The 27,700-nt window shown below is 44.2% G+C and overlaps 1 protein-coding gene across 3 annotated transcripts in view; it reads right to left on the bottom strand.

The window, feature by feature from the left end:
* Window positions 1-27,700, bottom strand: part of LOC128693588 (probable cytochrome P450 CYP44) — a 221,016-nt gene that overhangs the window by 7,068 nt on the left and 186,248 nt on the right. For all 3 annotated transcript variants that reach the window (XM_070080067.1, XM_070080066.1, XM_053783389.2), the window contains exon 10: window positions 14,445-14,523. In XM_070080067.1, the coding sequence (XP_069936168.1) occupies window positions 14,445-14,523 (79 nt within the window). The remainder of the gene's footprint in view (window positions 1-14,444; window positions 14,524-27,700) is intronic.

Raw genomic sequence — 27,700 nt, 5'->3', positions numbered from 1 at the left:
GCTTCTACTGGTTCTCTTGCACGCCACCTGGTGAGGAAAACATAGTATTAGCGCCAAGATGGCGGACCGACTGTACCGGCGCATTAATACTGTCTGCATTCAGCTGGTTAGAGGAACTTTAAGCAACGACACGATGAACGTTCTCCTGCCAAGCATTATCAGGGACTGTTATGGCATCCCCAACGAAGAGCTGTATGGTGTGGCACTGAATGGAATGTCAAGGGTCTTCGTGAAGTTCATGAGGGCTGACTTCTACTCTACCATCGTAGATGAATTTCAAGAACGACGGATGAGTATCAATTCGGCAGTGGAAGTATGCTTGCATGATGTGTCTAAGTATTTTACTTGGGTGAAGGTAAGGAATGTACCTTTTGAGGCAACAGCATACAGCATCCAAGATGTGTTCAGTGGTTATGGAACTGTACACTCGACGAGCATGGGAATGTGGAGGGACGGCCCTTATGAGGGGATGCCGGAAGGATCATGCACACTGAAAATGACCCTGAGGAGACCGATACCATCATATGTTACATTGCGTAACCATAGAACACAGGTTTTTGTTCACTATGCGGGGCAGAGGAAGACGTGCCGTTTATGTGACTCTTATGAGCACATGGTGGCACAATGCCCCAGGAGACAGGAGCCTAGGCGTCAGGAGACAGCTGCTGTGGATACGCCATTAGAAGCCACGGATGTTATGACGGATGAAGTGGAAAGACGGGGTACAGGCCTATGGAGTGAGGAGGTCGACAGGGCAGAGGTGGTTTTGGAGACGTGTGTTACACTACCAGTGGAAACGGGAGGGGAGGGAATATCGCCGTCAGACAGGCCGTTAGATAATGCAGAGTCAGCTCAGGACGGGATTTTGGAGGCTGTGCTGAAGGATTTTTTGGAAGAGTCGGTGCTTGGTGTGGAAAGTGATGTGAGGTCAGGTGATGACAAGGTGATGGATGAACAGAAGCAGGGTAAGGAAGACTTGAGTGAGGTTCGAAAGGAGAGCAATGTGGTGGTGGAGGTCCATCAAGAAGATGTGGTTGAAGAAGAAATGTATGTAGAGGGTAGCTCCCGCAAGAGATCAGCGGGGGCATCAGACATGGACGAGGTCCTCACACCAGCGCAGAGGCCTGGGAAGAAGATGTGGGCAGCTGTGGTTGCAAAGGCAAGTCAGGGAGGAGGGGGGGGCAATGGGAAGCTAGGTGGGAAGGGACAGGGAGGGGTTGGAGGGCAGGAACGAGGGATTGATAGAGAAGAACCGAGACCTATGAAAGGAGGACCAAGTAAGCCTCAGCGGCACAGGGGTAAGCCGCCTTTCTTGTAAAATTCAGGTGTGTAACTTTCAATGTAAACGGTCTTAAAAACGAGGTCAAGAGGGTATGGTTAGAGTGGGTTTTGAGGAGATTTAGCATTGATGTCTGTTTTTTGCAGGAACATAACCATAGGTTAGGATGTGAGCTGTTGTTGAAAGGTTATAGGTTGTTTACATGTGATGCTTTGAGGTTGAAAGGAGGTGTGGCTGTGGCGGTAAAGGAGACCAGTCCTTTGCGTATCCTGGGTTGGGAGGAGGGGGGGGGGTGGGAGGGTTGTCAGGGTGGATGGGTTTTGGGGGGCCAGGAGGGTTAGTTTTGTAGGTGTGTACATGCCAGCAACTAGTAACACTAGAGTGAAGGTGGATTTTGTACGCGAGGTTCTGGTATATCACTTGAGAGGTTTACCTGCTTTTACGGTGATTGGTGGGGATTGGAATTGTGTCATTAGGAAGGGTGATGTGGTTCCGAGGGGGGCGGGTTGTGTTTTGGGGGTCCTGCGGGATGTTTTGCGAGATGTTGGAGCAGTAGATGTGGTGGGAAGTAGGGGATATGGAGTGGAGCACACTTTTATTCGTAGGGGATATGAGGCAAGGTTAGATAGGATTTATGTTAGGCAGGGCATAGGTGTGGAGAGGGTGAGGACTATCGATGTGGGTTTTTCTGATCATCGTGCTGTTATAGCAGATTTGAGGGTAGATGGCATAGTGAGGGTTTATGCAGGATATTGGAAATTAAATGTGAGGCTACTTAGGGAAAAGGATGAACCTACGGGGTTTGAAGATTGGTGGAAATCCTTGTGGGAGACTAGGAATATGGAAATGGATTTGCTGGATTGGTGGGAAATGAGGGCTAAAGTTGAAATAGGGAAATTTTTTAAAGTACGGGGTAAGGAGATGGCTAGGTGGAGCTATGGCCTACAAAATTATCTTGAGGGTCAGTTAAATGACTGTTATGCAGAGGAACGTGTGGGGCGGAGTGAGGACATGGAACGTTTGCGAAATAGGTTGGCGGAAATTCACAATGAAAAATTTGAGGCAATTCGAGTTAGGGCAGGGTTGGAGGATGTCTTAAGGGGAGATAGGCCATCGGGTTTTGTATTAAGGAGGTTTAAGGAACGGCAGGCGAAGACCACCTTGGCGTATATTGAGGTAGGTACAGGGGGGGGTGGCTTTGAGGAGGGTCAAGGCCTATCCACCACGGAAAATATTAGTTTGTATGCAGATTTTTGGTTTAGGGAGAAGTGGAGGAGGGATGGCAGGGGAGTGGGTGAGGGACGGTTTGGGGATGAAGGGTTTAATAGAGTATTAAGTGAGCAGGACAGTAACAGAATCGAGGGTAGTATTACTGTAGAGGAGGTGGAGGAGGCAGTTTTTGGGATGTGCCAGGGTAAAACCCCAGGCATAGACGGACTACCAAACGATTTTTATAGGTATCATTGGGGGAGTGTACGGCATTGTTTGGTGGGGGTTTTGAATTGTATGTTAAATAGTGGGAGGATGGGGAAATCACAAAGAACGGGTGTCACGGTTTTAGTGCCCAAAAAGAAGGAATGCCGAGTTTTGAATGATTATCGTGCGATTACGTTAATGTGCTCGGATTACAAGATTTTTGCTAAGGTTTTGGGCAACAGAATGAGGAAAGTGTTGGGTTTAGTGTTACATAGGGGACAGTTGGGAATTCCGGGAAGAAGGATGAGGGATGGACATGGTGTGATTAGGGATTTTCTAGAGAGATGTTCGGGAGGGGGAATACTAGGTTTAGATTGGGTGAATGCTTATGATTGCGTGGACAGAGATTTCTTAGGGGTTTGCTTAGAGAGGTTGGGTTTTCGGGAGGGGGTAGTGAGGTGGGTGAACACCCTGTATGATGGGGCTGAGGTGAGGGTACAGGTCAATGGGAGGTTGGGTGAAAGTGTACCAATGGAGAGAGGTTTGAGACAGGGCTGTCCGATGTCACAGCTGCTCTTTGCGTGTGTGCAGAATCCTTTTTATGAGTCTGTTGAGAGGGTAATGAACAATCAGGAGATGGAAGGGGGGTGCAAAGGGGGCATCGTTGGGTATGTGGATGATACTACTGTTATGCTAAGGGGTAAGGAGGAGTTAAGGAGGGTGGGAAGAGTGATTCAGATGTTTGGTATGAATACCGGAATGAGAGTTAATACGGTGAAATCAAGGTTACTAGAGGTCGGTAATTGGATAGGGGGGGGCTTGGGGATAGGGTTAGGATGGACAGTGGTTGACAGAATCAAGGTATGTGGGATATGGTATTTGGCAGAAGTGCAGGCATGCAGAAGGGTAAATTCGGAGTCTGTCAAGGGTAAGGTTTTAAGTAGACTAGGAGGTTTAAGTGCGAGGGACTTAGCTTTACATCAGAGGGTAGTGGTGGTAAATTCACTTGTCTATAGCAAGGTATGGGGGGTGGCAGAGGTTTTTCCCTTAGAGGTACGAGATATTGTGGAAATGCAGAGGAGGGTGCTGAAGTTTGTGTGGGGATTTGGGAGGGCATGGTTAAGTAAGGAGGTAGTTATGACGGATGTGCGGAGAGGGGGTTTAGGTTTGTTGACTTTAGGACTGAGAGTCATGGCTGTATATATCAAGGGGAGGTATATGAGGGAAGGGGGTGTGAGGGGCGTCAAAGTAGGAAGAGTTATGGAGGAGGCACGTAAATGGTGGAGTGGGAAGGAATTGAGGGTTTGTGAAGATATGTTGAGATTTTTATTGACAGTGCAACAGGTGGATAAAATCAAAGTGAAACGGTTGGTGAGGGTAGTGAAAGGTCAAGGAATTATGCAAGGGGTAGCCGTGTATCCAACGTATGATTGGGGGGTTATTTGGAAAGATTTTAGTAAGCTGCGGATACCGGCTAGAGTAAGAGAATTAGTATATAGGTTTATCATGGGGATTCTGGCTTCCAAGGAGGTGTTACGTAGTATGGGATTTGTGGAAGAGGCTTTTTGTCAGTTTTGTGGTGATGTTGAAACGGCGTTTCATGTGGTTTTTTTTTGTACCTCCTTGGAGGGGGTGAGATCATGGATGGGTGGGGTTATCAGACTGTTGGGGGGGGGTCGTTTGTCGCTTTTAAGGGCTTTACTACTGGATGTAGGGGGAGTGTCTAGGGATGTAGGAAGGGCTATAATGTATATCATAGTGGATTATCTGGACATTTCATGGGGAATGAGGGGATTAAGGGGTGATATGAGGATAAAAGCGTTGGCGGCCAGATTCTATAGGACGAAGTGTAGGAATAAGTTGGTTTATGGGGCGTCTTGGGAAAAAAGTTTCCCGGAAGGTTATAGGAATCTCACTGTGGGTTCCCTTGGGCGGGGTCCCTGAGGATGGACAAAGGAGTGGTCTCCTTATGGGGGGATGTAAAGGGGGGGGGTTGTTTTTGGTTTATCTGGAACTGATGTGTGTAAGAGGAAGGTAGTGAGAATTAGGTATGGATGGTAAGCCATGTTTCAAGAGAATGTTTGTCATAGTGAGATATAAGTGTGGTTTCCAGGGTTACTTTTCTAAGCCTGATGGTTATGTTCACTGGGTTTAAAATTTCCTTGAAAGCCAGGATACCGAGCCCTTAGGATCTCGTTTTTAAGTAATTAGATTGACACGTTGGTATCAACACAAAATTTTTCTGAGATACGTGTCAGTTCTTTTGGGACTGGCACATTACAGCAGCCTTAGTCTTATAACTACTCTGGTTTTATTTAAGTCTCGGGTTCTTTAAATTATTTACATAGCCTAGTATTGTACCGCTACTATGGCATGTGGTGTATTATCTTGTAATTTGAGTGTGAACTACACTATAGGCAAATGTTTTGAATGTTTGTAATTCATGGTTAACATTAATATTTGATATCATATTGGTGGTGTATATAATTCTACTTATTACAGTGTATGTGTCTAGGAATGTAATGTTTCATATCTGTTTTAGTCTGTGAATTTTGTGTTTTTGTCTTGTTCAAGCCCTACCAACTTTTAGGTTTGATGAGGTCAGGGTATGACCTTTCATTAGGATAATTCAATGTATGTTATTTAGAACGGGGACTGTACAAACGGGGAGAGGGGGGTAGAAGTGTCAGCTGTGTCTGCACTGGTAATAATGATTATTATAAAAGGAGGGTTTATAGGTTATGTATATGGTTGTGGGGTTATGTATATGGTTGTAATATGGCCTTGATCTATGGTGTTCTTAAAATGTACCGGGATTGTGTACTAGAGGTTTTGTAATACCTAGTATGGTTTTTAATTTTATACTATATTCATTATTGTATTTGCTCTGTTTATAAAATTCTGTATTGTAAGGATGTGGAAGGTTGGGTTTTCAATATTCTGGTGTATGTGTTAGGTATGGTGCTCCTGTTTAGCCAAGTACTTGTGACATGGAAGTAAACTATATGTATTTGTTCTGTATACCGATCTGAGTTGTATATTAATTTAATTAACATATATGTATGTGTGTGTGTGTGTATGTGTATATATATATATGTATATATATATATATATATATATGAGTAAATATATGTATGTGTATGTATGTATTGTCATCAATACTAAGTACTTCTATAAAGTTACAGTGGATGTGGTTGGTTTATTGACTATTTTGTAATGTTGGTGTTTAATTTCATGTTCGGAGAGGTATGAAGGTCACTGTATGTACTTTTTATTTATTTTCACTGTGGTTTGTTTTGTAAGTAATACAATGTATTATGTATATGCAGTTTTTAAATAAAATATAAAAAAAAATTGTATTTATGTGTATCTGTGATACAGAGACAGAAACAGACAAAGAGATAGAGAGATAGAGACAAGATAGACAGAGATAAATACTGACAGACAGATGGAGAAAGAGACAGCCAATCAGCCAACCACCCAGTTAAATAGCTGGCCAGCTAACTGATAATTCTCCACTTATTGTAAATAATTTATCAATTAAACTTTATAATAGGTATGTATAGGGCATACATATAGGGTTTGCTACTATCTGAGGTTTTGGTATCCATGGCAGGTCCTTGGAATGTATTCCCTGTGGATACGGGGGTTCTATTGTAATTAAATTTTCTGAAGATAAGATTATTAAATGAGGTGAAAGTTTAAAAACCAAGGGACGAGGAAGTTATGGTGAGATATAAACAACTGGCGTAGAAGAAGTTAGGAATAGTTTTAAAAATGCAGTCTTAGAATATGGGACAGAAGTTTGTGGATATAGGAGGGTGGGTGCAGGAGGAAAGAGGAGTGATCGGTGGAATGATGGATTCTTGGTAGGCATGTATTTAACTTATAGATTTACTCTTCAGGGAAGGAGTAGGTAGTTTTACTGTTAGTATATTAATATTAGATTATTAAGGCAACTGTAGATAATAATAATGTAGACCTAAGACCTTAACATAGGTAGTAATAGGCCGATAATGTAGGCAAACACTAGGATAAGTTAGCTAGGGAGAACTGGCAGCCCTAGCTTGAATGACGAGACGAGGGTCTGGAAGAGGGACCAGCTCATTCTTCTTAAGACAGACACCATCTGGACAACACGTGCCGTGATCAGCAGACGGCGCCCCCCACGTGTCTTCACATCTGAGACCTGGGGAAATCTGGTAGAGGCACCTCGATGTACCGTAGATGACCTCCTCCGTCAGGCCCATACAGTAAGACAAGACCTCCACCTGTTTCTCGTAGATTACTGGCCAGTGTCTTGGGAGATTGTGAGTGAGTCGATCTGTGGGCCCGGTTGCAACAGGTTGAGCATGCCCAGTAAGTACCAGTGTCTTAAAGCAGTCTGGAAGCTAGTGTCTGAGTCTGCATAGTTATAATAGGGGATACATACCCTCTTGGATATAGGAATTTCTGAGGTGCAGGCAGGACACTAATTACGATTGAATATTGCAGGAATTAATGCTCCCGGTTGCACGTGGTTTCTGAGGGGAAGTCCAAAGGGGCTAAGGCTAAGCTTAGGGAAGTGAAGATCAGGATATATGCTGCAACACCAAGTAAGTTAGTCCTTTATACGTGCATGCAGGCGAGTTTTCATGTAACATCAATCATTTCTGAAAATCTGTCCTATAAGCCACTTGTGAGGCTGAGGTACCCACCTCAGAGCTCGGTGTCAACAGAGTTTGCCAGGGTAGGCGACTCACTTGGAGGCAGTCCACACAAATTTTCACATCGTCAACCTTATAAGCAACTGACAAATATATTACAGGAAAAATCTGTTGTATGTTGTTTTCAATGTATTTATAAGCAATTTTTTTTTGTAGAAACGAGATAAATGATTACAAATACAAATTTGATGTACACCTCGTTGTGCTCCGTGTTTTTTCGTGTTTTCACGGTCTCTTACGTGCTAGAACTTTAATTTGTGCCAGAGACCTTATACGATACATCCCTCTAGCGCTTGGAACCAATCTTGGGGAGAAAATAGTATATACTGAGTCATAAAGGAGGATTAGTGTGCACTACCTGGCAGAGTTTACTCCCAGAGGGGAAACATAAGCCTAGTGTGCCGTGTGCAAAATAATAATAATAGAACTTTTCTTTGTCAGAGGAAAGAAAGTCTCCCTGATAATATTGTGTATACAGTGTTATAGTGTATACTACAGTGGCACCCTAGTATATAGATAATAATTGCTAAAGTGTCATTTAAAACAGGTGTAATTGAAACTGAAGTGATAGGCCTAAAAAGGCTTACCACACAGGTCAGCTGTTTTAATAATCTTCTTGGCCTGCTAGTGTACCCCGCATATAATCTAGTGATACCAGTGAATAGGAGAATACAGTGTTGTAGTAGCGACTAACCAGTAATATAATGGTACTTAGTGGAGTGGAGAGTCTTCCATTAGTTTTTTCTCCATTCTTGAAATACTAGACGTATACAGTGAAATTCATATAACCTGTAATTACCAGCGGTCGCAATATACACAACGAAAAGCAAATATTACTCCAGAAAAAGCGTCTTTCCTCCAATAATTTCACCAATCAACTATAGTGATAATATAGCATTTGTTGTGGTGGAGACGGAAAAAATCTAGATAAGCTAGATACAGTGATCGATAAACCTTCAGGCTGTAAATAAAGGTTGAGGTCTCGACCGTTCATCACAGTAGGAGCTGCCAGCAATCACCGGTTCTTCAACACGCAAGTTATACTTTTGTATCAATCTAATCACATATTACTTGGTTAAATAATTTCCAGTAGTTCCTTCATGTGTTAGCCCAAATCACCGACCCACTGATCAGATCCGACTGGTTCCAAACCCTTGACTGGTCCGAACCCTTGACCGGTTTCAAACCGATTCATTGGACAATAAAGCAGTGTAAACAGACGGGGTTTTAGGCGCCCTTATCAAACACAAAAAATAAATATAAAACAGGAATGTACACCAGTAAGTTGTCCTAATATACAAGTACAGTTAGAAATAGAAATACAAATAGCCAGATCTTCACTTTAAGGAGGTTATTAGTAGAAAATTCAAGGGGTTACTAATAGAACTATAGTAAATCAACCGTTCAAATCACAATATGAAGCCCTGTGTAGTCTGCAGTAAATCAAACAAACGGGCTTCCCCATAGATTACTTGCCATTTTTGTGAAAATTGGTGTCACACCCCTTGTGCAGATATCCAAGAACAATCTACAAGCAATATTAAATCAGAGAAGTGTTTTTGGGTATGCCCAAATGAGATCAATCTGTGGACTAAAATCACATTGGTATTATAAGAGGATAACATCAAAGCAGCCTTCATAGAAAAACCTGGAAGCATTCTATAACAGATGGGGAAAAAAAAGTCTGGGCTGGATGGTATCGCCCTTGGTGCTGGCCAGGTAGTCAGAAACTGTAAGGCTGGAAGTGCTGTTCTAGTAGACAGTAATGGTGAAACTGGAGGTGCTGTCCTGGGAGACAGTAATTGTGAGGATGGAGGTGCTGTCCAGGTAGTCAGTAAATGTACACATGAGGGAATGCATATAAATGACCTCGAGGGAGACAGGAGCTGTAGTGGGGAAACAAGTGTAGTCAAGGACAAGATAAAACCAATATTACAAACTAGTAATACCACAGGAGATAGCAAACAAGGGGACTCCACTAGCAATAGTGAGGATATATTACCAGAAACAACTGGTGAGAGCTCCATTGTTAGTGCTAGTGAGGTTAGGAATGAGACAGGTAAACATGCACCAACAAGGAATACAGTCACAGAAACCCAAGGCAAATGGAAACCAAGCCTGTGCACATACTATGCACTTGGAATCTGCAGGTATAGGAAATCTGGAAAAAACAGATGGGACATGCAACTTTGACCACCCTAGAAAATGCAGTGCCCATATGACAACAGGAAAATGCAAACTCACTTCTTGTAAGCTTTTTCACCCAGAAATATGTCCCTCTTCAGTACAGGAAAGATTGTGCTATAACTTAAATTGCCAGGCACACCATCTAAAGGGGACAAAAAGATACAAAACATCCAAGCCATGGGAAAACCTGGGTAGCCACAGCCACTCAAGAGGTTTTTTAGTGCCAGGAAGGAAAAAAAAAAGCTGGCAGGAAATGGCAGAAATCGTTCGCCAAATCCAGTCATTTCCGGAGTGGAACCACAGTCGATGGCCTCCACTCCAAACCAACAGATACAGATACTAGTGCCGGAAAAAAAGTCCCCCCCCCAGTACCACCAATACCACCAGTCCGATGACATTCTTCTTTGCAAATATACAGGGTCTAAAGCCAGCAACGAACAACAAAATACCTTTCATCCGGGGACTGCTTGCAGAAGCAAATGCAATGTTCGCGGCTTTCACAGAGACCCACATAAAGGATCACTTGGACAACGAAATATGGATCCCAGGCTACAACCTATACAGATGCGACAGAGTGAACAGGCAAAAGGGAGGAGTTGGCCTGTATATCGCAGAGTCACTTGTTTGCACAGAACTGCTTAATGCCTCAAATGATGTAGTGGAAGTTTTAGCAGTAAAGATCGAGAACCAAAACCTAGTCATTGTGGTAGTCTACAAGCCTCCGGATGCAACGTCCCATCAATTCCAGGAACAGCTGTTAAAAATTGACCACTGTCTGGAAAATCTGCCAGCTTCTGCCCAAAACATGTTGCTCCTGGGGGATTTCAACTTGAGGCACCTAAAATGGAGGAATATAGCAAATAATGTTGTTGCAGTGATAACACCAGGAGGCAGCTGTGACGAGAACTCACACACACACACGAGCTTTTAAATCTCTGCACAAAATTCAACTTAAACCAGCAAATAATAGAGCCTACTAGACTGGAGAATACACTAGACCTCATCTTCACTAACGATGATGATCTGATACGAAATGTCACCATATCAAAAACAATATACTCAGATCACAACATAATCGAGGTTCAGACATGTATGCGCGGAACCCCAGACCGACGAAATGAGATTAGTTATGAGGGAGCCTTCACCAAATTCAACTTCAATAACAAGAACATAAAGTGGGACCAAGTAAACCAAGCCCTCAATGATATAAGCTGGGAAGATAAACTAAGCAACACAGACCCCAACTTATGCCTAGAACAGATTAACTCGGTGGCACTCGATATATGCTCAAGAAAAAGGAGTAGATGTAAAATAAAAAGAGACAGGCGCTCCCTTTCCAGGCGACGGAAAAGAATAACAGAGCGGCTAAAAGAGGCCAATATATCGGAAATGCGTAGAGAACAACATCCAGTATTGGGCCCCTACTTAAACAAGATGGGTCCTACACAGATGACAGCAAGGAAATGTATGAGCTACTCATGTCCCAATATGACTCAGTTTTTAGCAAGCCGCTAACCAGACTAAGAGTCAAAGATCAAAATGATTTTTTTATGAGAGAGCCACAGAATTTGGTTAACACAAGCCTATCTGATATTATCCTGACGCCAAATGAGTTCGAACAGGCGATAAATGACATGCCCATGCACTCTGCCCCAGGGCCAGACTCATGGAACTCCGTGTTCATCAAGAACTGCAAGAAGCCACTATCACATGCTTTTAACATCCTATGGAGAGAGAGCATGGACACAGGGGTCGTCCCACAGTTACTAAAAACAACAGACATAGCCCCACTCCACAAAGGGAGCAGTAAAACAATAGCAAAGAACGACAGACCGATAGCACTGACATCCCATATCATAAGAATCTTTGAAAGAGTCCTAAGAAGCAGGATCGCCACCCATCTAGATACCCATCAATTACACAACCCAGGGCAACATGGGTTTAAAGCAGGTCGCTCCTGTCTGTCTCAGCTACTGGATCACTACGACAAGGTCTTAGATGCACTAGAAGGCAAAAAGAATGCAGATATAATATATACAGACTTTGCAAAAGCCTTCGACAAGTGTGACCATGGCGTAATAGCGCACAAAATGCGTGCTAAAGGAATAACAGGAAAAGTTGGTAGATGGATATATAATTTCCTCACAAACAGAACACAAAGAGTAGTAGTCAACAGAGTAAAGTCTGAGGCTGCTACGGTGAAAAAAGCTCTGTTCCACAAGGCACAGTACTCGCTCCCATCTTGTTCGTCATCCTTGTATCTGACATAGACAAGGATGTCAGCCACAGCACCGTGTCTTCCTTTGCAGATGCCACCCGAATCTGCATGACAGTGTCTTCCATTGCAGACACTGCAAGACTCCAGGCGGACATCAACCAAATCTTTCAGTGGGCTGCAGAAAAGAATATGAAGTTCAACGATGAGAAATTTCAATTACTCCAGTATGGTAAACATGAGGAAATTAAAACTTCATCAGAGTACAAAACAAATTCTTTCCACAAAATAGAGCGAAACACCAACGTCAAAGACCTGGGAGTGATCATGTCGGAGGATCTCACCTTCAAGGACCATAACATTGTATCAATCGCATCTGCTAGAAAAATGACTGGATGGATAATGAGAATCTTCAAAACTAGGGATGCCAAGCCCATGATGACACTCTTCAGGTCGCTTGTTCTATCTAGGCTGCAATATTGCTGCACACTACCAGCACCTTTCAAGGCAGGTGAAATTGCTGACCTAGAAAATGTACAGAAAACCTTCACGGCACGCATAACGGAGATAAATCACCTAAGTTACTGGGAGCGCTTGAAGTTCCTGAACCTGTACTCCCTGGAATGCAGGCGGGAGAGATACATGTTTATATACACGTGGAAAATCCTAGAGGGACTAGTACCGAACTTGCACACAGAAATCCTTCCTGACGAAAGCAAAAGACTCGGCAGACGATGCAACATCCCCCCAATGAAAAACAGGGGTGTCACTAGCACGTTAAGAGACAATACAATAAGTGTCAGGGGCCCGAGACTGTTCAACTGCCTCCCAGCATACATAAGGGGGATTACCAATAGACCCCTGGCTGTCTTCAAGCAGGCACTGGACAAGCACCTAAAGTCGGTACCTGACCAGCCGGACTGTGGCTCGTACGTTGTATTACGTGCAATCAGTAGTAACAGCCTGGTTGATCAAGCTCTGATCCACCAGGAGGCCTGGTCACAGACCGGGACGCGGGGGCGTTGACCCCGGGAACTCTCTCCAGGTAACTACAGGTATAGGTATTATTGAAGTTACATCTGGCAGCGAGGAGCTGCATTCAATGCAGCACACGTATATGTGAACGCTTATCATTATTAAATTTAGTTTAATTTTCAAAATTATTACTTTAATTAATAATGTATATCATGAAGCTTGCAGTCACGCAGTCCTCCCATTGTATTTTTTGACGAGCCGCCTCTAGTGATGAGGGCATCAAACGAGTTAGGCAAGGAAAAACTGGATATCAGATTAGAGGGAAGGAGTATGGATGAAGTGAATGTGTTCAGATATTTAGGAGTGGACATGTCAGCGGATGTGTATATGAAAAACGAGGTAAACCGTAGAACTGATGAAAGGAAAAAAGTGCGTAGTGCATTGAGGTATCTGTGGAGACAAAGAACATTATCCATGGAGGCAAAGATGGGAATGTATGAGAGTATAGTAGTACCAACACTCATATATGGGTGTGAAGCATGGGTTGTGAATATTGCAGTGAGGAGGAGCCTGGAGGCAGTGGAGATTTCGTGTCTGAGGGCGATGTGTGGTATAAATGTTATGTAGATAATTTGTAGTTTGGATATTAGGAGGTGTGGGTGTTACTAAAAATATTAGACAGAGGACTGAGGAAGGGTTGTTGAGGTGGAGCAATATAAGATGATTTGGAGGGTGAATATACCTACAGTGGAGGGAAGGCGAGGTAATGGGCACCCTAGGAAAGGTTGGAGGGAGAAGGTTTTGTTTGCGAGGGCCTTGGGCATATAGAGATGTTTGTGAGCAACATTTGTGAAAGGATTCAGGGAAACCGGTTAGCCAGACTTGAGTACTGGAGGTGAGAAGTACAGTGCCTGCACTCTGAAGGATGGGTGGCAATATTGGCAGTTTAGAAGGACATCTGAACTTAGTATCAGCACCTCTAGCAAGACAGTGATGGAGTGAGTGATGGAGAAAGTGTTTCTTCTCTTTTTGGGTCACTACCTAGGTGGTGTGTGTTAAAGACAAAATACTACATATTTTTTCAACAAACCAGCAATATACATACCTTAATTCAGTGTAACAATTCTAGAAGGTTTGTATCAGAAATCTCACACCAAAAAATGAAACCATCACCAATCAATAGCTGTCTTGCCAGAAATATGCAGATACCACCATTCAAATGATTCTCTGAACTGCAACATCCACACTGCTCCTTCAGAAGGCAGGCAGTGATTTCTCACTTCCAGGACTCAAGTCCATCTAACTGGTTTCCCTGAATCCCTTCATAAGTTACCTTGGTCACACTCCAAAAGCACATAAAATTTCATAGTCTACATGTCTTAGTGAAATGCATATCAATGTACACTAAATAATTTTTCTTTTGCTTGTGTTACTTTAAACATTACACTTAAAGGAGACTTCTAAAACTGCTGTTTCCTATACAAACCTATGTTAACTGATAATTAGTTCATGTAATTATTTTTTCAACAGACTCATTAACTGTAAAATTATAAATGAGCCTGGTTATGATAATAAAGAAGGATTTCTAAGTATGAGATATATCATTCAACACATAAAATTTAAAATCAATAAAAAACAAAACAAAACTGAGCTTCTTGTGACTTACCCCAGCAGGAACATGATAGCCACTCAGAAGCATATCCTTCTGAAGGACACGCTTCACAACTTCACCAACTGGATAAAATCTGTTAAAAGTCATAACATTTGTAATTACACAGTAATGCAAAATAATTTAGTCTTCAAAAATACTAAAATATCCAGAAAGAACTAAATATAGGAGAAAATGTAATCTGATCAATCAATATATTTTCACATGACACATCGTTTGTACAAAACTGGATGACATTACATCTCTCATATATAAAGCTCCCTTAGTTATGCAGAGGCTTCTGGGCAAACTTAAAACTAACTTACATCTAGAAGGACTATAGTATTTTACATATATGTATACAAGACAATAATGATATTTACAATAAAATATATTACATGAATATTAAACAAATGTATGCATATGAAGCAGATAAAATCAACAGGTTAAATGGGAGAGGAGTGTGGAGGAAGTGAATGTGTTCAAATATTTGGGAATGGACTTTTCAACAGATGGGTCTATGAAGGACGAGGTGGATCACAGAAATGACAAATGAAAAAAGGCGAGTGATGCACTGAGGCATCTGTTGAGACAAAGAACGTTGTCCATGGAAGCAAAACAGGGAATATATGAGCGTATAGTGGTATCAACGCTCTTATATGGGTGTGAAGCATGGGCTGTGAATGTTGCAGGAAGGGGGGGACATGGCGGCTAAGTCGCGTGGCGTGTGAATTAAAAAAAAATAATAAAAATACGAAAATTAAGCTAGAACAACATATAGAACATACATAGAACAACACTCCAATATGAATGAATAATATTTGGCATATTACCGAGCGGTAGGCATTGGTCAGCTGGAGGTATCAAGTTGTTGTTAAAATGGTAGGGGATTATCCTACGTCCTCTTTTCCCCTCCCTAGAGAAAATGGAGTATTGCACAGGGCTAACTGTGGTATACACTTGCAATGTACCATAAAAGTGAAGAAAAGCTATTTTCTCATTTTTTTCCCAGCGTGCACTAGTTTTCGTCAATTATCTGGGAAGTTATTCATTTACATTGTTAACCCTATGAGGGTCCGTCACGTAGTTCTATGGTTTTGAAGCAAGGGTCCAAGCCAAAGAACTTGATGTTGCCATCACGTGGGCATGCAGTGCCAAATTTGCAGTCTTATATCTCGGTAAGTACTGGTCCTAAAATTTTGTTTTTGATCTTATTACATGCAGAAAATTACCCTCCTTTATTAAAAAAAAAATATTCGGAGCACTGGCAGTGAAAACGTAGATCTACGTTAGAGTGCCTTAACTCTCTCAGTGCCCAGACTCCTGATCCCTCACTCACTCTCCCTGTCGAGAAATTAAAAAAAAAGAATATTTTTTTCTCATGAAATGATCATCTCTTCCCGATGATAATGACACCAAAAGTATGAAATTTAATGAAAAACTTACGAAATTACGCTCTCGCAAAGTTAGCGATCTCGGCGATATTTACGCATGGGCGATTTCGCCCAATTTGAGCCCTATTTATGGCCAGTTCCATTGTTCCAGTTGGCGAAAATTCTAGCTATTTCGTTAGAGCTCCATTTGTTCTATTAAATGAGTACAAGAAACTGCCCATTTACTGATTTCAACTACCCAACAAAGTGGTCAGAAATTGGCAATTTGACCAATTTCACACAAATTTCAAAAGATGCCAGTTTCAAAATAGGGTCCAGAATAAACAAGGAAGACATTCCTGGCACTAAAACAACATTTTCTCTGTTCATTATTCACGTCACCAGACCCTTCTTATATTACTCTTGCTTTCCATTTTGAATTTTTATTCTCACAAAAAATAGAAGATTTACTGTTATGCAGACTACTGCATTATTATAATAATTGTATAATTCGTGACTGCATATTACACTGGCCAGTTGGACATGTATTGGACAGTAACGTTATTTGTTTACTCTTGAACATCGGCAAAAATCAAACATTTCCATTACTTTGAGCTCAATTTCCAGGTACTTTTCATAGAGAAGCCAATCAAAACCATCTCCATTTCTGTAATATATCTTCAATTCTATCAAATGAGACCAAGAAAATGAGAATACAATCATAAATACCTTACAAAAAATACGCTGTAAAGTCGCTGTTTTAAACCAAAAACACTGTCGGAGTTTTTCCTCATGCACTGTGTGCTTCAGATTTTTTTTCATACTGAGCACACTGACAACTCGGACCCATTCTCTCATATGTAGGTCTTCCAGCTTTCTCCTGCTAGATTTGAAGCCGCTAGAATTTTGGCGAAGTACTACGGCACCAACACTGGCTTGTAAGCCATAGTACTACGGCACCAACACTGGCTTGTAAGCCATAGTACTACAGCACCAACACTGGCTTGTAAGCCATAGTACTACAGCACCAGCAGTGAAAGGGTATTAATGTAGGGTGAGAAGTGATTAGTGCTTATTTTAAGAAGTTGATTGTGGTAGGTATGGTAGTCAGCCAGGCCACCACACCCCATCCCACCCACACCTAATATACTTCGACATTTAACCCTTTCACTGTTACGACTCCTGATCCTGAACTCACTCTCTGTGTTGAAACATATTCGAAAAAAAAAATTTTTTTTCTTAACAAAATCTTAAGAATATTTTTGTGAGTGTTTTAAAAGAAAAAAAAAATTGCACTCAGTACTTAGCGAGATATAGAGGCGAGGAGTTGACAGAAAATTAACAGCTTCTGGCAACATTGACAAGTGCTGCTCACTCGGTAATATTAATTTTACTTTTATTTTCTCTTTTCTTTTCTAATATTTTATTTTTCAAGTAACTTTTGTGGCCTGTGAGACCAATATAATGCATAATGTATATATATCCACTCATTACATGCAACACAATTGTGGAAAATTTTTTGATTTTCCGAAGCTATAGTGCCTAATAGGTGTTTAATGTGTCGATATGAGACAAAAATGTATTTGACAATAGGATAGAACCAAGAGTTCCCTTTGCGCATGAGCGGATGTGCGGGGGTATAGGCCGCACTGGGGCACAGGGAGGCGGGAGTGCTTTGAATGTAGTGAGGAGGCTGGGAAAGCATGGAACCAGGAAACTGGCGTTCACGGCGGCCTAAGGATTAATATAGGCCTCATTTCATAATAGGAAGTGTCGTAACTGTTCCTGGTGGAGAGTGAGGGAACGTGATTTACGGGACCACCGTAATAAAGTGGTAAAATGAGTGAATAAGGGTAGGACCGGGTGACTGGCGCGTCACCATGGACTGTGTCCCGGGAAAAATTACCCTTGGTTTAATCATCACTCATCGGTCTCAGATCTTAATGGAGTGATCTCTAATGTGTATAATAACTATGAGACGTTAAATCGTCTTGTGAATTGTAATGTAATTAATGATAATAATGCTAAGTTAAGAGAATGCGTGAAGTGAAATAAGTCGCCTTGCTCCGAGTGAACACGTTAGACCTCGTTGCTCCCGTGACGAGGAAAGTGAAGTCCATTGAGTCACGACTTCTAAACCGGGACAAACCAACGGATACCTCGTCCTGCTGGAATGAGAACCGTGTCGGTGTAGCAGGACATCGAAATGAGATGGTGAATGGAGGAAATAAGGAGTATCAATCACCCACAGTTAAGTAACCCTTCTAGTTATAGCAGACCGATGCTGGCCAGTTAGGTATGGTGTAATTGGATAGGTTATGAGTGATCCAGCTACATCAAGGGACCACCAGAGAATATCTGGTAAGTGGTGGGATTATATACAAGTGTTTTTCCTTGATGGATGTATCCAAGTGTAACCTACCCCCCCCCCTCCTTCATTCAGTTACACTAATATCATCTATACAGTCCACAATTAATTAGTAGTGCCGTACTTGTGGGTGCTATCCAATCCATACTGGTCTCAGATAGATATGGATAAGATTGTGAGGTCGAAGGGACCACCTGCCGTGACCAGGGGTGGTTAAGTTTTCTCACATGTCTACACGGGGTGACTACGGTAAACAATATGGTTGTCTCCCAATGAGATTACTTGTATGTATATAATGTTGAGGCACATACAGGTAAGCACCCCTATAAAATTTTCCATAACAATAACTGCACTAACATTGTTATCATTATATTGTTGACAAACCATGTTTACACAAACCCACCCTTCCTTCCCCATCACCCACCCTTCCTTCCCCATCACCCACGCTGCCTTCCCCATCACCCACGCTGCCTTCCCCATCACCCATGCTGCTTTCCCCATTACCCACACTGCTTTGCCCACCACCCATGCCGTCTTCCTCACCACCCACATGGAAATAAGTCACTTTGACTTTTTTGGGTTATTCTAGGTAATCTGTGTTGCTATGTTTACACAAACCATCTCAGCCTTCCCCACCACCCACATTGTCTTCCCCACCACCCACGCTGTCTTCCCCACCAACTATGCTGTCTTCCGGTGTCTTCCGGTGCTCCGGTGTCTTCTGGTGCTCCGGTGCCATTGGTGCCACTGGTGTTCCGGTGGCCTGGTGGCTATAGCTCTCGCTTCACACACGGAGGGCCCGGGTTTGATTCCTGGCAGGGTGGAAACATTTGGAGGTGTTTCCTTACACCTGTTGGCCTGTTCACCTAGCAGCAAATAGGAACCTGGGTGTTAGTCGACTGGTGTGGATTGCATCCTGGAGGACAAGACTGAGGATCCCAATGGGAATAAGTTAGGCAGTCTTTGATGACGCACTGAATTTCTTTGGTTATCCCGGGTGGCTACCCCTCCAGGGTTAAAAATCCCATCGAAATCTTATTTTATTTTCCCCACATGGAAATAAGTCACTTTTTCACTTATTTCGCTAAAGTACACCATTATTAATGATTGTATTGAAATGATTTTCACTGACAATATAAAACAAAGTGTGTTTGAATATTTGCTGATTCTTTTTTTGGAATATATAAAATATTTTCATTATGTGGGAGGTAAAATGCAGATATTTTGGTGAATGCCAAAAAGTCTTTCAAATGTATTTTTTTTCCATGATAATAAGATATATTAGATGAAACATTTTGTGTGGACTGCCTCCAAGTGAGTCGCCTACCCTGGCAAACTCTGTTGACACCGAGCTCTGAGGTGGGTACCTCAGCCTCACAAGTGGCTTATAGGACAGATTTTCACAAATGATTGATGTTGCAAGAAAACTCGCCTGCATGCACGTATAAAGGACTAACTTACTTGGTGTTGCAGCATATATCCTGATCTTCAACTTCCCTAAGCTTAGCCTTAGCCCCTTTGGACTTCCCCTCAGAAACCACGTGCAACCGGGAGCCTTAATTCCTGCAATATTCAATCGTAATTAGTGTCCTGCCTGCACCTCAGAAATTCCTATATCCAAGAGGGTATGTATCCCCTAGTATAACTATGCAGACTCAGACACTAGCTTCCAGACTGCTCTGAGACACTGGTACTTACTGGGCATGCTCAACCTGTTGCAACCGGGCCCACAGTTAAAACTCACTCACTCACAATCTCCCAAGACACTGGCCAGTAATCTACGAGAAACAGTGGAGGTCTTGTCTTACTGTATGGGCCTGACGGAGGAGGTCATCTACGGTACATCGAGGTGCCTCTACCAGATTTCCCCAGGTCTCAGATGTGAAGACATGTGGGGGGCGCCGTCTGCTGATCACGGCACGTGTTGTCCAGATGGTGTTTGTCTTAAGAAGGACGCTATTGTCTTTTAGACCCGCGCCTCGTCATTCAAGCTAGGGCTGCCAGTTCTCCCTAGCTAACTTAACCTAGTGTTTGCCTACATTATCGGCCTATTACTACCTATGTTAAGGTCTTAGGTCTACATTATTATTATCTACAGATACCTTAGTAACCTAATATTAATATACTAACAGTAAAGCTATCTACTCCTTCCCTGAAGAATAAATCTATAAATTAAATACATGCCTACCAAGAATCCATCGCCGACCAGAGAGAATGCTTTCATGTTTGGGTGGGGTATAAGGGCCATCCAGCTCAGCCGTCCCGTACGGCCATGCTGGATCTGTCCTGTGGAACTTTAGGGACCAAATAAATTTCCACATCCTCCCGCCGGCGAAGGTAGGCGCTAAGTCTAGATCAAGTCTGCCTCCCGCAGGCCCTCCCAGTGGGCCCTGGACTTGAGCGCCGTTCGACGGGTCGTCCGGCCGCTCAGCTCGGTCAGCCTCTGGTCTAATTTCTCATGTCCCGGTCCCACCGTGTGGACCTCGAGAGGTAAAAGCCTGTTGATGGGTCTTATAGTCTCGACACCATTCATTCTCACCTTCACCATTCTCAACCGCCCAGCCTTGTCTGGGTGGGTTGACACTACCAGGCCAAGAGGCCAGTATGCCCGGGGCACCTCGGATTCTACTAGCACCAGGTCCCCTTCACTTAGCATCATCTTATTTGCCTCGGGGTCGGCACCATAGAAATGTTCCCGCAAGGTTGTCAAGTAATCCCTGCGCCACACCTGGTTCCATTTGTCCAGGATGTTCACCAGTCTGTTGTGACTCCTGTGCAGTTCTTCATTGATGGGGGGACCATCTGGCCCATAATAATCCAGCTCCTTGGAAGACTGACTCAAAATTGCGGGGAAGGGCTCAATCCTCCTTCCAAACAGCATGTGATTGGGGGTGAGAGCTTCCTGCTCGTCAATCCCATTTTGTACGTAGGTCAGAGGCCTGTTATTAACTCTTGCCTCTATCTCAACTAACACTGTCCTCAGTTCATCAAAGCTCACTCTCCTGCCGTGCAAGACCTTCCGAATGCACCTTTTGACTGTGCCCACCATGCGTTCATAGAATCCCCCTTGCCAAGGCGCCCTGGGAGCTATGAACCTCCACTCGCACTCTATTCTCTTCAGGTGTTCTCGTACTTCTCCGTTGTCCCTAAGATTCCTGAAAACTTTATCGGCCGCCCTAAAGCTTGTGCCATTGTCCGAGATAATCAATCGCGGGCACGAGAATCTGGCTGTAAACCTCCTGAACAGCTTCACGAAAGTCTCTGTTGACATATCTTCTGCCAACTCCAAATGCACAGCTCGAGTAGTGGCACAAGTAAACAGGCAGACATATACTTTCTGAGGGCCCACCCTATCGTCTCCTGGGTTCTTCAATGTGATAGCCCCAGTATAGTCTATTCCCACAGTCTCAAAGGGCCTGTCACTATGTACCCGCTCCTGAGGCAGCGGTGGTGGACCTGGGTATGGTAGGGTCCTCCCATCGTACCGCCGGCAGACCGTGCAACTCTTTAGCACCCTTTTGACGGCAGCTCGACCCTTCAGTACCCAGTAATTCTGACGTAGGCAGGTGAGGGTATCTCCAAACCCCCCATGTAAGGTCCTCTGATGGGCATCTTGTATCAATAGCTCTGTCGCCCATCCCTCCTTTCCCAGTAGCACGGGATGTTTGGCCCCATAGCTGAGCTCAGAGTTTTGTATTCTTCCCCTGCATCTTATTAGCCCCGCATGATCTAGGAACAATCCCAATGAGTGAACCAATTTGCTGTTCCCTGAGTCGTTGTTGGGCACTCGTCCTGACGCCATAACCTGCTGCCTGGTCGCAAGTACTTCTAGCACTCGTGGAAACCTCTCCCTTTGGTACTGTCTTATCCAATATTCTCTGGGACCCACGAGAGACAACTGTCGACCTTGGCTTACCTTGTCATGCAGCTTCCTCACAAATTGAAATACCATTTCCGTGACTCCTATAAGTTTCCTCCACGAGGAGTAGCGCCTGGGGTCAAATAATTCAGTGTCGGGTTCCCCCGCAAAGTGTACTATGCTGCTGGTTGTCTCCACGAATTTCTGCTCCGGCCAGCAATCCCTTGCCGGTAACCAGTCTGGGCCTTTGAACCAAATCTCGCTTTTACTCAGCTTTTTGTGTGTCACCCCTCGGCTTATCAGGTCGGCTGGGTTTTGATCTGTAGGCACATACAGAATTGTTGACGTTGACTGCAGTTCCCGTATCTCCTTTACCCGATTCCTGACATAGGGGAGCTTAGACCTGTCGTTCTGGACCCACTGTAAGGCCACCTCCGAGTCTGTCCATACATAGGTGTGTGTCACCCTCAGATTACTCAACACCTCCTCTACGTACTTACCCAGTCTTGCTCCCAGCAACATCGCCGTGAGCTCTAGCTTTGGGATCGAGCAATCCTTCAGGGGTGTCACCCGCGCACGACTGGTGACCAGATTGACTTGGTCCCCGGCCACCAAATACGCTACTGCCCCATAGGCCCTGGAGGAGGCATCACAGAAGACGTGCAAGTCATAATCCCGCCCGGTGCACCCGATGGACCTGGGGAATGTGAACTCATGCAATTCCGCTAGGTCTTTGCTAACCAGATCCCACTCCTGGCAGACTGTTTCTGGCAGTGGGTCGTCCCAACCTAGGTTCAGCTCCCAGGTCTGTTGCACTAGCATCCTCCCTCGAATGGTGATGGGTGTCAACAAACCCAAAGGATCGAAGGCAGTCTGCACTTTGCTCAGCAAAGACCTCCTGGTCAGCTTCCCTTCCCCATCAGGTTTCCTCTTTAGCCTAAGTCTGTCTTCCTCGATTTCCCACTCCAGTCCCAACACCGATGTTACCTCAGGTACTGAGTAGCCAGCATAGTCACGTTCCACCGTGCCCCGCAACGTTGGATTGTTTGTCACCCATTCTCTCAATGGCATGTTAGCCGAGAGCATCTCCTGATTAGACTCTCGGTAAATGTCCATCAACAGCCTTTCATCTGAGGTGGTACCTTGCATGTTGTCTACATAAAATAGGGTCTTCAGTAATTCTTTAAGCGGGCTGTTACAGTTCACAAGGTGGTAGTCTATGGTAGCCTGTAATAAGAATGGTGAACTAGTGGCACCAAACAACACTGCCCTGAATCTGTAGGTATCATACCCTTGCTTGGGCACCTCCCTGTTAGCCAACCACAAGAACCTTGTGTAGTCCCTGTCTTGTGGCTGCAACCCAATACGTAGGAAGGCTTTGCTAATGTCTGCCGCATAGGCGTACTGTTCTGTCCTGAATCTCAACAACACATCTGCTAATTTCTGCGTCAGGGAGGGCCCTGTGAGCAGACAGTCGTTCAACGATGGCTCTCGGGGACTCGCCTGCGAGCTGCAGTTGAAGACTACTCTGATGGGAGTGGTTACCGACTCCTTGGTGACTGCCATGTGTGGAAGATAATGGGTGTTTTCCCCAGGGCTGGCATTGGGCACTTTCTCAATGAACCCAAGGGCCAGCTGTTCCTTAATAATATCATCATATTTCCCCACCAGACCCTTCTTGGTCAGGCTGTTCACCAATGAATTCAACTGACCCCGTGCCTTCTTGAAATTAGTGGGCAGCGTTGGGTGTCCCGGTTTCCATGGGAGTCGCACCCAATACTGTCCGTCCCTGAACTGCACATGGTTCAAGTAATCTCGATACGTCTCTTCGTGTTCGGGGGGCGGCTGGTCACCTTTAATCCCTACTACATCCAGGTCCCATAGTTTATGGACCGGCTCACTGTCGGATATGCCAACTTGCGTCTCTGACAGACCTTCGTGCACACCAATCCGCATCACCAGTACAGCCTCAGTCGCTGTAATACCAGAGCCCTCCTTTCCTGGGGTCGCAGGGAAGTGAGCTGGTACTCTGCCTCCTACGATGTACCCCGCTGGAGTCCTGTACAGGCCAACCCCCTCCTTGATAACCCTTCTCGTAGACACGAACTCGTCTATGTAATCCCCTCCTACCAAGATTCCTACATTACTAACGTTGTCTGTAGCAATGTCTGGTTCCGCTAGCTTCACACCCAACTCCCTCAAACGTTTGACTGCTGCAGCCAGTCCCTTAGTGGTAATGATATTGGGCAGCCTCTTCACTATCAAGGCTGAAATTTCCCGTCGATGCCCGGCTAACCTGACCGTCACATTGACTACTGGATAAGACCTGCGTGGGACTTCCCCACCAAACCCTTCCACCTTCATGTCAACTTTACCAACTGTCTCCAGCTTCAATCTAGTTGCTAGACTCTCCACTATGAAGGATCTCTGTGCCCCACTGTCGAAGAACAAACGGGTCATTTCAGAATTCTTCCCGTTCGCAACCACCGCCATTATGGTGGGCAAGGCCACCGAACCTTGAAACTGCTCACCAGAACAAATTCTCGGTGCCGTACTCGCCACACTCATCACTACTTCAGACTTGTTCTTGCTCTCCGCCCTTTCTCGCGGTTTGCTCTCCTTAACTTGTGCTAATCTGGCGTCATTAGGACACAGTGCACTGTGGTGCTTACCCTTCCAGCAGCCCCGACACTCCCTGAGTTGGGCATTACAGTCCCTGGCAAAATGTTCTCCACAACACTTGAAACAAAGTCTCAACTCCCTTAGTCGTTGAACCCTTTGGTTATAGGTGGTGAAGCTTGAACACCCTGAACTAGCATGTTCTTCTTCACAAAACACGCACCGTCTCTTACTGGCCGCTTGAATGACTTCTCCCTTGGCTCTGGGGGTGGAGGACTTGTCCTGGGCATAATATGAGCCAACCCTAGTAGGAGGTGGTTTAGCTTTATCTCTCGAGTATCTGGAGGGGTTGATCGATTCCACCTTGGTCGGCAATTTCTCCCCCCGACCTATGCTCAGGTGAGACACGAGATCTCCCAACCCCTCAACGATCTGTTGTATTGTGAACCGGTTCGTCCGATATTTTAAGTGCAACTCATGCACTGTAGTGCCAGCCAGTTTCCTCTGAATCACCTGACTGATGAACCATTCTGACTTACCCCAATCATGTAAATCTTTAAGACTATTCGTCAAACTCATAACTTCGATTCGGAACTTCTCTAGGCTCTGACAGTCATGGCGACAAGCCTCTAGATCCAACAACCGATAAAGTATAGCTACCTTTATCTCCTCAGTGTTGCCAAACGTGTCCTTTAATTGGTCTTTGGCATGTTGGTAATTGGTGTCGGTGGTTTGGTAATGCCGGACCAAGTCCAAGGCTTTACCCTTGAGCTGTGAACGTAAATATTGTAACTTGACGGCATCTGACAAATCATCTCTGTCATCTATCTGGGCTTTAAACTGATCCCAGAAAGCAATGTACTCTGTTAAGGTTCCGTCAAACGTTGGTAAATTCAACTGGGGCAATCTGGGCAACACATTAACAGGCGTGCTGTTGTTCGTGTTCCTTGAAACATTTGCTGCCCCTGCTGTACCGGCCTTCAAAGTCTTTATTAACTGCCTGCAGAGTCTCATCTCTGCTTTACACTCTGCCCTTCGTTCGTCATAGTCCGTCCGTGCTACTTCGACTGTATATTCAGACTCACCTGTAGTATAGGCCTCTGTCTCATAAAGGATAAATGATCTCTCAAAGGCCTCCAGTCTTTGCTCCAAAGGTTTCAGGCAACTCTCTAGTTCCTCCCAGTCTACGTCTGGATCTTGCCTGACCGTACGACACTCCTCACATGCTTTGCTCAGGCGCCCCTTATAGGCTCCCATAGACCGCTTTAATTGACTTAGAGCTGGGACAGCTGGTACTGCATCTTCACCTACCATAGTTGCGGTTTAGTTAAGATCACGGTACTAATTTGTACTTCAATTAGCCCACCCCACAGCACGAACGGTATTAGGTGAGAATGAACGAGTCTCAAGGCTTCTCAACAAGCTTAACAATTCCCTTTATTATATTGACTCTACTCTGAATCAAAAATGTACACTGTTAGCTCTCAAATCCCAATCAAAATGTGTATCGATGTGAAAGCTTAACCTAGCACTTAACTGTACAATGCCAGCAAATAATTACAGGACTTAACCTAGTCTCAGGTATAATTCACAAATCCCACATTAACATGAATCAAAGACAATGAAAATCACACAATAAAAGTGCAGTATACAAATTAAAATCACTTGGTTAACACAAATAAATTCAACAATTCAACTTGTGAAACAGTAAATGAATAATGTATGTAAACAGCTTGGCCTAACTGTGCCCAGCTTACTCTGTCTAGCGTGGATGGTTGGATAAGGTAAATCCTAACCTAGCTAGTGTGCTATAACTTAAACCTGGCTTTATAACTCCCTGTAAATAATAACTAGGTTAAATCTGTCCTAGCTACTATAACTTTTGTAAATATTGCACAAGCCTAGCCTAACTGTGGCTACCTTGCAAATCCACTGTAAGTAATTAACACACAAGTCTCCTACTCTGGATTACTTGTAATCACTGTAAATAATTAAATTCACAAGCTTCTCTAGCCTACCTGGCCTGCCTGTAAATTACTGCAAATAATAACTTCTGTGTATAGTCAGCTTGGCCTAGCCTCTGTAACTTTGGGCCTAGGTGTGCTAACTTAACCTAACTTTGTTGAACTGGTTCCTAACTGTGGCCTAGCTAAGATAGCTTAATCTAAATCTGTTAAACTGGTTCCTAACTGTGGCCTAGCTATGATAGCTTAACCTAGCTATTCCACATCACGGTTTTCGAAGGACCACTTTTGTGAAAATTTGTGTGGACTGCCTCCAAGTGAGTCGCCTACCCTGGCAAACTCTGTTGACACCGAGCTCTGAGGTGGGTACCTCAGCCTCACAAGTGGCTTATAGGACAGATTTTCACAAATGATTGATGTTACAAGAAAACCTCGCCTGCATGCACGTATAAAGGACTAACTTACTTGGTGTTGCAGCATATATCCTGATCTTCACTTCCCTAAGCTTAGCCTTAGCCCCTTTGGACTTCCCCTCAGAAACCACGTGCAACCGGGAGCCTTAATTCCTGCAATATTCAATCGTAATTAGTGTCCTGCCTGCACCTCAGAAATTCCTATATCCAAGAGGGTATGTATCCCCTAGTATAACTATGCAGACTCAGACACTAGCTTCCAGACTGCTCTGAGACACTGGTACTTACTGGGCATGCTCAACCTGTTGCAACCGGGCCCCCAGTCAAAACTCAACTCACAAACTCTCCAGACACTGGCCAGAATCCTACGAGAAATAGTGGTCTTGTCTTACTGTATGGGCCTGACGGAGGAGGTCATCTACGGTACATCGAGGTGCCTCTACCAGATTTCCCCAGGTCTCAGATGTGAAGACACGTGGGGGGCGCCGTCTGCTGATCACGGCACGTCTTGTCCAGTTGGTGTCTGTCTTAAGAAGGACGCTACTGTCTTTTAGACCCGCGCCTCGTCATTCAAGCTAGGGCTGCCAGTTCTCCCTAGCTAGCTTATCCTAGTGTTTGCCTACATTATCGGCCTATTACTACCTATGTTAAGGTCTTAGGTCTACATTATTATTATCT

The sequence above is a fragment of the Cherax quadricarinatus genome, unplaced genomic scaffold (assembly GCF_038502225.1).
Source record: "Cherax quadricarinatus isolate ZL_2023a unplaced genomic scaffold, ASM3850222v1 Contig127, whole genome shotgun sequence".
NCBI lineage: Eukaryota > Metazoa > Arthropoda > Malacostraca > Decapoda > Parastacidae > Cherax > Cherax quadricarinatus.
Note: the sequence above shows the minus strand (reverse complement) of the source record. Positions and strands in the feature narration are given on the sequence as shown.